Source organism: Thermobia domestica, chromosome 9 (assembly GCF_964235325.1).
Source record: "Thermobia domestica chromosome 9, izTheDome1.hap1.1, whole genome shotgun sequence".
NCBI lineage: Eukaryota > Metazoa > Arthropoda > Insecta > Zygentoma > Lepismatidae > Thermobia > Thermobia domestica.
The window spans coordinates 157,531,871-157,544,100 of NC_137462.1; the positions used below are offsets into that span (position 1 = coordinate 157,531,871).

Consider the following 12,230-nt stretch of genomic DNA (forward strand, 5'->3'; position numbering starts at 1 on the left):
CCCCGATTAGCTAGCTGACCTTTTGATTTCATTGAAACTACAAAATACGTACAAGTATTTTACTATTCATATTTGATATTGCTGCTATTTACATTGACAATATAAATATGAAAATAGAAGTATATATGATACTATAGCATATAGTATAGAATTATGTATATGAGACAAATCAGCTGATAAAGTGATACCGAAAAAGGAGTTGTGATGTAGAACATTAACATTCTTTCTTAAGAGTCGCTTTATACATCCTCTTGCATTGTTTACTTAATATATGGCCAAACATGTCTGGAGGATGTAAACTGTGCACCTTTTACGTACTATGACTCTTAACATGTTAGAGATGAACTATTGAAAAAGTAAATAAAATCTTCCGAAACTGAAAGTATACCGAATTCAGTTTATTTTATGTTCGTTTCAGTTACAATGTCAAACGTCTTTCCTGCAACTAAGTCAATCAATTTTCCATTTGCCCGCAGGTATTTTAAAATAATCACATTTATCTTTATCTAAGTAGATGTAAATAACACTGCTGATGTTTGCGTGTTACTTGCGACGGTGTTACTTGCCACTATTGGAATTTCGTGTTACTTGCCACGGTTACCTTCTCGCATATTTATCTATCTATGACAGCGTGTCCGTTGCCACGCACCTGCATCTAGATTTGACCGTGAGAGGGTGTGAGTAATTTCCCAAGCAATTTTCAAAGCAAGGCAATCACCTGAAATGCAAGAAACAAAGCAAATTTCTGATTTAAGAAATAGGAACCTTGTTACAGAAGCGTCATTTCAAATTTTGCTTGGGGGGGGGGGTAAGATCCCTTGAAATAAGTAAAATTTCGCGTCTTTCACTGATTTGCTACTATTCTGTTGATAAAATCTATATAAATCTCAAACTCAGGGGGGGCAAATGCCCCTCCCTACCCCCTAAATGACGCCCCTGCCTTGTTACGTTTATGCGTGTCACAAAACTCACAAAACTCGCACGAAATACAAGAAACAAAACAAGATTCTGATGAAAGGAGTATTCTTGCAAATCTACACAAACAATTGAAGTTCTTCAGTAATTCGAGCGCTCATTTTGCCGCCTGAAAGCATGGAAGAAACGCAATGATTTATATATTACATCACATTCGATCCATACTCCTAGGTGGTTCCAATAGGAACCTTGTCACTTGCGCGTCGCACGTCATAATGATTATAAGTGGGGTTTGTGGTGGACAAACACCGTGAAGATGGGTTTTCCCATTTTCTCCCACTTTCTTCATCTTGCCATTTCATTCATTCTCATCATCGCCGTCTCCTTTAACCTACCCGGCATAACCGTGGAACAAAATTCCAAGGTTTCATTTCATTTTCATTTCAAAATGTAATAGACTCCTGTGTAAATACCTGTGTTATTTTTTCTTGGCTGGGAAGCTCATTCCAGTTTCTTACAATAGCGAAACACACTTTCTCCCACAATTTCTTCTTTAAATTTATATCTGAATATTCTTGCAAACTTTTCTTTTTATATAACGCTGGGTGTTTCTCTATTTCCTCAATTTTTCATTGTCTTTACCACTAATTAAAGACATACATGTATTAGCTTCCATTGCGAACACTTTTTTCATACTCTACACACGCAGCGAACTGTTATGTAAAAAAACTTGTAGAAAACATCTATTTTTTTAAATCTCTCTGCTTATATGTACCTCGGCAACTTTTCTGTCGCCGTCGCCGCAGTGAGCGGACTCCCATAAGACTTAATGCATTTTTAGATGTTGCCCAACTGTTTCGTCGCCAAGCTGTTGCCTTAGGCCTACCGCTCACTGGCAACATTTGGTCGGGCAACTATCTTGTTGCTCTGGCTAAATGCATTGAGTCTTATGGGAGTCCGCTCACTGAGACGACGGCGACAGAAAAGTTGCCGAGGTGTTGCTAAGCAGGGTGACAGCAGAGCACTTCGCTATTGTAAGAAACTGGAATGAGCTTTTCAGCCAAGATAAAACAACACAGTTAAATTACTCCCACCCCCTCAAGGTCAAATCTAGATGCAGATGTGTGGCAACGGACACGCTGTCATAGATAGATAAATATGCGATAAGGTAACCGTGGCAAGTAACACGAAATTCCAATAGTGGCAAGTAACACCGTGGCAAGTAACACGCAACGCGACTGATAAGAAACTGTATCCTCGTCATTTTTCCTAGAAGAACAAGAAGAATAACACCTAAAATTTATGGTGAAATTTGAAGAAATAGTTATTCTTCTTACAAGCTCTGTTAGAATTAACAAACAGATTATCACAAATGCAAGACAAAATTCAAGAGGACAAACTCCAAGGAAAATTCAGACAAAACGGATTAAATTCAAACGACAGAATCATAGGCACAGAGCAATAAAAGAATGATTATTTTTTTCTTCAACTGCTATGCATCTAAAATGTTATCTGAAATTCTTCGCTTTAAGGAAATAACATTTTCTATTTAAAAAAATCTGAAAACCCAATAAAAGACGTTGAATTGAGTTGATTTTGAGTTTAACGTCCCGTTCAGCAGCGAGGCTATATGAGACGTGGACCTACTGATTAACGTGGAATCCGAACCACATGAGCTTCCCCCGGGAATCGAATCCGGGTCTCCCAAGCCAAAGGCGCATACGCTAACCGCTAAGCCACGAAGGAGCTCCCAATAAAAGACGTAAAACTGTTATAGTATATACCAGCGGCGGCTGGTACTATATGTTGCATGGTTGTGCAATCGGATATTTTTTTTAATACTAAAAATATTTTTAAGTATTAAAGTAGTGTATCAGTGAAAAATAAACCTCTGATCTTGAGCGTAAAACAGCATTGATGCATTTCTGAAAAAAGTCAATTAAAAAGCGGAAACGAAGAGAGAGATTTACATTTCCAGTGGCAGCGGACGTTGCCACTGGAAGCAGTAATATTGGGCATATGGCAGCGAGCTCCTATCTCTTAACATGGGGAAGTGGATTTATTCTTGCATCGCTCCTATCTTCCCATATTGCTCCCTTGCGGTTGCACTTTCTTCTGCAACTGGGCAGCTTCTGTAATAGTTACGAATTTCTCCGCTTAGCAGCGCTTGACTCAATTGATAGGGTGAGGGAGATAAAGACGCATGGAAGAAAGAAGTTATTCACAAAACATAAACTCGCAAAGAACAAATATAAGTCTGGTGGTAGCAGGGACGGATCCAGGCTGAAAGTTTGGGGGGCGGTCGTTCGAAGTCAATAGATTTTATTTAACATTTATAATATAAAGATGAAAATTCTTGGGATAAATTTTATTTTTAAAAAATCCTATTCTGGGGGGTTGATCGAGTCTCGAAGAAGAAAATGTCTTACTACTGGTCTAATTCCTAGCTCTGTCTTTCGTGCACATAATACCGTGTTCGATTTCCGGCGGATCAAATCATTCACTTCCAATACTCATCTGTCTTCTTTAGCCTAATTTGCTGGAATGTTAAACTTTTTTTTCATTTTCGAAGGAAAACATCTTAGATTTCATGCTTCTTTATAGACAAAAATACGTGGTTTCTGATAATGGACTTTTTGTACCGTATATTTATACAAAGAAATGCTAACAAAATGCATAATGTCGGAGGAGAGAGGTGTTTCTGAATCCTAAAGAAAATAAAGCGGAAAATATTTGCGGTAGCGATGCTTTCTATTTAGAGAAACTTGGCGAGCAGCATTTCAGATTTCAACAAAGTCAAGATCGAAGAAAGACTTTCCATTCTAAAGTAATGCATAGTTTATATAATTAAATAATTTTGTTTAACTGGGTGCATGCAATTTTCTTGCTTTTTTTCTTCTTTTCGGATTAACGCCATCATTCATGGCTTACAGCACATACTATATATTCGATTTATCTCATGTTCAATAACATGAGTGTAGAGCAGCGTTTCCCAACCTTTTTCAACTTGCGGCACACTACGGGTGTTACTTGGATTCTCGCGGCACACTTATAGATATTATTTGTAAATATAAAACACAGTGGTATTTTTTTCTGTGATTATTGATCTCCTTCTCACATAGATGAAAGCTCGAACACTGTTTTTTCCCCGTGGTAAATCATTATTTTTATTTTTCATCCTAATTTAAAAATAGAAAACAATTGCAATCAAATATTGGACTCAAGTTTTTTAAAAATACGCTTTCTTTTTAAAAACTGTATCCAACCTTTTACTAAGATGGAAGATAAGTAAATAACGAACGAAGAAACAAATCTCTTTTACTTTTAAAACACAAATGTAGGTAAATTGTCGAAAAGATTGAATGATATTTTAAATTTTCAAGTTGCGAAATAGTCTGCAACAATAAAGAAGCAATATTGGCCATAACAATGACAACAAATACTTTTTTCAACATTAGAAATGTACAGAACAGTAACACGGTATGAAACTTAAAATTGTAGATTCATAGTAGAGGTTCATAGTAATGTGAAATACCAAATATACATTTTCCCTACGTTTTACAATTTGATTGCTATAAAATTAATAATTTTGTTTCGATTCCTCGCGGCACACCAGCGGCCTATTCACGGCACACCGGTTGGGAAACGCTGGTGTAGAGGTTTTGTATATAAATAATGTATAAACGTACATTGATAGTGGTTGTTTGAAAAAAGGAAATAGCTTATATATTAAATCAATATTAAAGAAATAGTTTAATCAATAATATACAAATAGAGCTTAAAAGACTTTCCTCTTCATATTTCCTGAATATTTTTTTGGATAAGACTCAAGAATGCTGGGGGAGGGGAACACTTGCGCGTACCTACATACCTTTGATATTGCAACATTGCAACCGGTGCTTGTACAGACTACGAGCCGCTACTGGTATATACAGGGTGTTTCAGAACAACACCGACAACGCTTGGGAGGTGACACCAAGATAAGACAAAAAGTATAGACCATTCTGGGTGCACAAATGCTTCCTTTCGGAGTTATAGGCTCCTGAAAACATGAAAAATTGAACTTTCAAGTTCCATAGATCCAAAACTATGCGATCTATCATAGTCGGGTCAAGACTTCACTTAGGAACTAGTGTGTGCCCTATCCATGTTTCAGAATCCTGTAGTACTTCCGTAACAATTTTTATAGAGGTAGTTGGTAAGTACTTCAGTAGTAACTAATTATATGCCCGTAGCCAAACTCCCTCTATAAAAATTGCTTCGTGAGTACTTTTGGATTCTGAAACTTAAAAATTTGGATAGGGCACATTTTAGTTCCTATGTGAAGTCTTGATCCGACTACGGTAGGTTACATAGATTTGGAGCTATGAACCTTTAAATTTCAGTTTTTCATATTTTCGGCAGCCTATAACTCCGAAAGGAAGCATTTGTGCATCCAGGATGGTCTATACTTTTTGTCTTATCTTGGTGTCAGAAATCACCTTCCAAGTGTTGTCGGTGTTGTTTTTAAACACCATGCATTTGCATATACAAAAATAATAATACCGTTGCATAATTAGACGCAGCCATTCCCTTTCGTTAGAAATAAATTATAAATCGAAAAAATAAATCAGCAAATTAAACAACCTATAATTCTTGATATGCATGACATAAAATATAAATACAAATTTCAATATTAATATGAAAAATAACTTTGGCATATGTGCCTTATATAAAGTGCTTTAGCTATTAGATCACCGGGTAGAGGTCTGGAAAATGCAAATGCCGAAACATTCCTCCAAGCTCTTTCGGTTGTCAATAATAATAATAATAATAATAATAATAATAATAATAATAATAATAATAATAATAATAATAATAATAATAATAATAATAATAATAATAAACTAGCAAAAATGGTATTGTTGAAGAAGATAGTCTCCTCAAGTATAATCACATGTCATAAAACTCTAACAGAATCTTCTTGGATGCTTGGGATAAAAAATAAATAAATAAAAAAAAAAAACATACCCACACACAAAAATAGCTATATAGTACCCCCTTCCTGGAACTTCAAGAGTTAAAGATAAAGAGCAGTCATGTTCATATTTGTCATTTATTCTCAAAATATGCACTTAGTTTTGTTCTGAAGAACTTTGATAATGTACACAATTCATTTGTTTAAAAAAAAAATATAAAAATAATCTTAGTGCTATCCTGTTACCATAGTTCTATAGGTAAATAACTTAAAAGTTAAACCACTGTTGTGACAGCTCTTACGGGTCTGAGCAGCTCCAATGCCATCTCTTAGCGACTGGTTGGATTACGTTCAGTCTAGCGAGGAACATGGGGTCAGCGTGCTGCGTCACTTTAGTCTCTCATGGGAATATTTCTAAACCCAATGACCATAATTTCTTTTATTCACGTGACTCTCCAGTTTGCCTTATGACGCGTTGTAGACTCGAATATTGGGAACCACCGGTCGGGAATCGAACCTGGGATATGCGAACGTGAGTCTAACACTCCAGCTACTAGACTATGGTGCTCCATATGTGTTGTACGTAAATAAGTACTATTTAAAAATTCTTAGAAAAAAGAATTCTTAATTACATTATCTAAAGAAAATGTCTGCAAACCTACCTGTGTGTTTCTCGCACTCTGATGGAGGCAGACATTTACCGTTGATTCGCATCAATCCTTCTTTGCAGAAACATCCTGTTTTGCATCCATCCTGTACAAATCTAATTCTGTCAATGCAGCGGTTATCATATTTTTTCTCACAAACACGATATTCTTCATTTTCTGGACAATCTATATTTAGAAAGAGATAATAATTGCTTAGAAGAAATTTTTCGAAATAACAATATAGGGCTAAGCGACAGATATTGTCCTAAAATGTGATTGTTTATTCATCCCCTTATCCTTTACAGTTCGAGAAAATAATTATAATTTGACAGGTAAAAGTAGAACACCTGAGAAGGGCATGTAAAGCTTATTTCGGAATAAATTGATAATTTTACAGAAAAAGCAGTATTATAAAAAGAAAAGTGAAACAAAACTATATTTATTGTGTAGTTGAAAACAAACAAAAGTTAGTTTTCTTAGAATTTTATGTCCGTTTTCAGCAGAGGCAATAGGACGTGGACCTGCAGTTTAACGTAGAGTTGAGTGATTTTGAGCTTAACGTCCCTTTCAGCAGCGAAGCTATATGAGACGGGACCTACTGATTAACGTCGATTCCAAGCCACATGAGCTCCACCGGGAATCCAACCCGGGCCTCTCACACCAAACGCGCGTACGCTAACCGCTTAGTCACGAAGGAGCTCCAGTTTAAGATAGAAATGAAATGAAATCTTTGAGTTTTACGTTCCACGGTTATGCCGGTTAGGCTAAAGGAGACGGTGATGATGAGAGATGAGTGAAATGGTGGAATGAAGAAAGTGGGAGGAAACGGGAGAACCCCGAGAAAACCCACGAGCACGGTGTTTGTCCACCACAAAGTTCACTTGGCGGGGGCTGGGATCGAACCCGGGACCCCAAACACCAGAGGTGAACGCTCTACCACTGTAGTTTAAGATAGAATCCGAATCACAGTAATATATTAGGATTTCGAAGTTCTCCCATTAGAAAGCCAATTTGGGACCCCAAGATAGATCAGTGTTACATAAAAAACGCATACTAAAATAATATTTATTTTGTTTGTCTTTTATAATGACATAATAATGTGTCAAAATACTGTTGTTAGTGCATTAATTTTTGAAAGTGATTTACATATGTTGATTCTTCATGATTGGCTGATTGAAATGTCTTTATTTTTTATATTTCGTTATCAGCAATGATTGCAATGTCCTCTCTTTGGAGTCCCGGGTTCGATCCCAGCCCCCGCCAAATGAACTTCGTGGTGGACAAACACCGTGTGCGTGGGTTTCCTTGGGGTTCTCCCGTTTCCTCCCACTTTCTTCATTCCACCATTTCATTCATTACTCATCATTATCGTCTCCTTTAGCCTCACCAGCATAACCGTGGGATGTAAAACTCAAAGATTTCATTTAATTTTTCCTTTCTTTGAAGTGTCGATAATATGAGACCATAACCTTCTGTTGAGATAAAATTAATTGTTTTCGTCCACAGGGAAAGTTTCCACGAACCACAAACCATATACAAAGGAAAACCAGTTGAGAATTCTCCAAGACCATTGCCAGAACGAACTTTAAAAGAATGGAGAGATGGAGCGGAAAGGATAACTGTCATTGTTCCTAGATGTAAAAGTAAATCTTTTTATCTACACCTTCTTCTCTTTCTCGCAAACATTAGCAAATTATCATCTCTCTGTGACTTACAGTTCTCGAGATACGGCTGCTTAAATATCTAGAAATTCGAAATGTTTTGGCCAATATCTGGGCAACGGTGGCCAGTTGGCCAGTAAACAATTAATCAGTGGACACCGGTTGCTATTTGGTATCAAAATGTTCACCATCCTCTTAGGTATTGACCAACACCAATATGATTTCTGAGTGACTTATGGTTCCCGAGATTTGGCTCCTTAAATCTCCCGAAATCGGAACTATCTTTTGGCCAATATCACGGAAACGGCAAGTCATAGAGATGACATTGCTGTTAATCAATCCCTAACAGAATGTTATAAACATTTTCGTACCGATATTAATTGATGACCACTATTCAACTGGACACTGGCCAAATCAGTGGCCAGTTGGACAGTGGTCACCGGTTACTATTTGGTACCAAAATGTTTACCATCCTTTTAGGTACTGATCAACATCAATATCATCTCTCTACAACGTATGATTCCCGGGAACGGTAAGTCATAGAAAGATGATATTGTGTCAATACCTAAGAGTATGGTAAACATTTGGGTACTGATAATAATTGGTGGCCACTGGTCAACTGGCAATTGGCCAAACCAGTGGCCAGTTGGACAGTGGCCATCGGCTACTATTTGGTACCAAAATGTTTACCATCCTTTTAGATATTGATCAACACCAATATGATCTCTCTATGATTTACAGTTCCCGAGATATGGCTTCTTAAATCTCTGGAAGTCGGCCATTTTTTGGTCAATATCTCGGGAACGGTAAGAGTGACGCAAAAAATTTAATCACTGTCTTTGATAGTTTCTGATGCTCTATCGAATGCAAGGTTCAAAATTGAAAAAATCGCAAATAACAGACAGACAGACAGACAGAGAATTCAGTAACGAACTGTTTAAGTTCGTTGAATATGCGCATTAACTACTCGAGAACAAGGAACAATAATATATACTCATTATGACAATTCGAGATTTCAGCACCAGATGAACAGAAATATTATTACAAAAGATTAACACAGAGGTAAGATATTTGATTAACTCAATTAACCAAATAATAATTAGTTTATTTAATTATATAGCCGTAGTTATGATAGATTTTTTTTTAAAACTTAATACTGCAAAATATTTGGAGAAATAAGCATCAGACGAAAAAAATGTTTGAAACAAAAAGTTGATATTTTGTAGTGGCGGATCTAGTCTGAGGCCAAGGGCCGGGGGCCTAGATCCCCAGCTTTTGAGTGACAAAAATAATTGAAGCTATTGTTTTGCATATTTTTGAAAGTTTCTTTATAGTAAACTCATGATATACCTATCATAGTCTGGATTCTGGCTGCCCCAGTTTTATCTTTTAGACCTGCCACTGATATTTTGGAGGAGGAAATTCACCTATGATATAATTAGCCCTCATCACTTCCTTTTGGACGGGGCGGGGACAACTTTGAAAATTTAACTGGGACCCCGATTTTTTATTGCAGATTCGATATAAGTAAATTGTATTCTTAAAATTTTTCTCGATTGATGATAGATGGCGCTGTAATCAGTGAAAATTAGTTTCACTAAGATTTCTTCAATTGGAAGCCACCTGGTTCAATTGCAGAATGAATTTCCGATAAACACTACAAGTCTATTGATCACGAGAAAATAATACTACCGCTATAACTTCAATCTTTAATTCTGTGAATCAGAAACTTAAAAATAAAGATGATGTAGATAAATAACGAACATACGATGAAAAAGTACATAATAATGAACTTAATACTTGCTGAGTAATAATAATAATAATAATAATAATAATAATAATAATAATAATAATAATAATAATAATGTATTCATGTTCCCAAGGACAGTATGTTAACCAGAAAAGACATCTAATATGTGTCATGTGCACTTCCACAATAATTTTTCTAAAATGTGAATTTCCTAAAATAGGTTCTAAAATGCAAATTTCCACTTGGAGAGTATTGAGTCTATGAGAAAGTTTCTTTGAAAGACTTCATTGAGTAATTTGAGAAGATGAAGAATGTTTAAAGAAAGACGTGGACAAATATATAATGGAAATTCTTATTTCGTTCACCTATTTTAGTAAAGGATGGTTATCAAGTTATTTTCTAGGACAATGGATATTTGCTTCCCGTATTCAATATTTCACTTAGCTCTTCTACTTCGTATTGAAATTGCTCGTTTGTAACTTTTTCTATCCACCAATAATCACATGGCATTATTGTTCTCTCGAAGTCGTTAGTATACTCGTTTGCAACCTGAAGCTACAGGAATTAAAAACTAGAAAAGGTAAATTGATTTCTAAACGATTACCACAAGGACTTACCACGAGGACACTCTGATCTTGGAATACAAGGGCCTCCAGTTTCCTTTCGAACAAACCCATCTTTACACACACATCGCGGTTTATCAAATCTTCGATGGATTTCAGAAACCGTTGAACATGTATCGTCAGGATCGAAGCCACTAACTTGGTACACTTCGTTTGGTGGACATGCTGCAATTAAAATAACAATAGCTGTTTCAAATATATAATAAACAAAAACAGTTGACAATGTTCCAAGAGCATTACCAGAACGAACTTAAAAAGAATGGAGAGATGGAGAGGGAAGGATAACTGTCATTGTTCCTAGATGTAAAAGTAAATCTTTTTATACACACCTTCTTCTCTTTCTCGCAAAAATTAGCAAATTATCATCTCTCTGTGACTTACAGTTCTCGAGATATGGCTGCTTAAACATCTAGAAATTCGAAATGCTTTGGCCAATATCTGGGCAACGGTGGCCAGTTGGCCAATAGACAATTAATCAGTGGCCACCGGTTACTATTTGGTATCAAAATGTTCACCATCCTCTTAGGTATTGACCAACACCAATATAATTTCTGAGTGACTTATGGTTCCCGAGATTTGGCTCCTTAAATCTCCCGAAATCGGAACTATGTTTTGGCCAATATCACGGAAACGGCAAGTCCTAGAGAGATGACATTGCTGTTAATCAATCCCTAATAGAACTTTATAAACATTTTCGTACCGATATTAATTGATGACTAGTATACAACTGGACACTGGCCAAACCAGTGTCCAGTTGGACAGTGGCCGTCGGTTAATATTTGGTATCAAAATATTTACCATCCTCTTAGGTATTTATCAACATCAATATCATCTCTCTACTACTTATGATTCCCGAGCGATGACTCGTTAAATATCTAGAAATTGGCCATATTTTGGCCACTATCACAGGAACGGTAAGTCATAACGAGATGATATTGGTGTTAAATCCCTAAAAGAATGTTAAACATTTTCGTACCCATATGAAATGATGACCACTATATAATTGGACACTGGCGTAACCAGTGGCCAGTTGGACAGTGGCCACCGGTCACTATTTGGTACCAAAATATTTACCATCCTCTTAGGTATTGATCAACATCAATATCATCTCTGTACAACGTGTGGTTCCCGGGAACGGTAAGTCATAGAAAGATGATATTGTTTTAATACCTAAGAGTATGGTAAACATTTGGGTGTCGATAATAATTGGTGGCCACTGGTCAACTGGCAATTGGCCAAATCAGTGGCCAGTTGGACAGTGGCCACCGGTCACTATTTGGTACCAAAATATTTACCATCCTCTTAGATATTGATCAACATCAATGTCATCTCTCTACAACGTATGGTTCCCGGGAACGTTAAGTCATAGAAAGATGATATTGTGTTAATACCTAAGAGTATGGTAAACATTTGGGTACTGATAATAATTGGTGGCCACTGGTCAACTGACAATTGGCCAAACCAGTGGCCACCGGTTAATATTTGGTACCAAAATATTCACCTTCCTCTTAGGTATTGTTGAACATAAATGTCATCTCTCTACAACTTATGGTTCCCGAGCTATGGCTCCTTAAATATCTAGAAATTGGTCAATTTTGCCCATTAAGGGAACGGTAAGTCAAAGAGAGACAATATTGGTGTTAATCAATACCTAAGAGGATGGTAAGCATTTTGGTC

At 36.5% G+C, this 12,230-nt stretch overlaps 1 protein-coding gene across 1 annotated transcript in view; it reads right to left on the reverse strand.

The window, feature by feature from the left end:
- Positions 1-12,230, reverse strand: part of LOC145694183 (zonadhesin-like) — a 115,518-nt gene that overhangs the window by 23,621 nt on the left and 79,667 nt on the right. Inside the window, exons 5-6 of the mRNA XM_081770297.1 lie at positions 10,548-10,718; positions 6,535-6,705 (exon numbers count right to left, since the gene is read on the reverse strand). Of these exons, the coding sequence (XP_081626423.1) occupies positions 6,535-6,705; positions 10,548-10,718 (342 nt within the window). The remainder of the gene's footprint in view (positions 1-6,534; positions 6,706-10,547; positions 10,719-12,230) is intronic.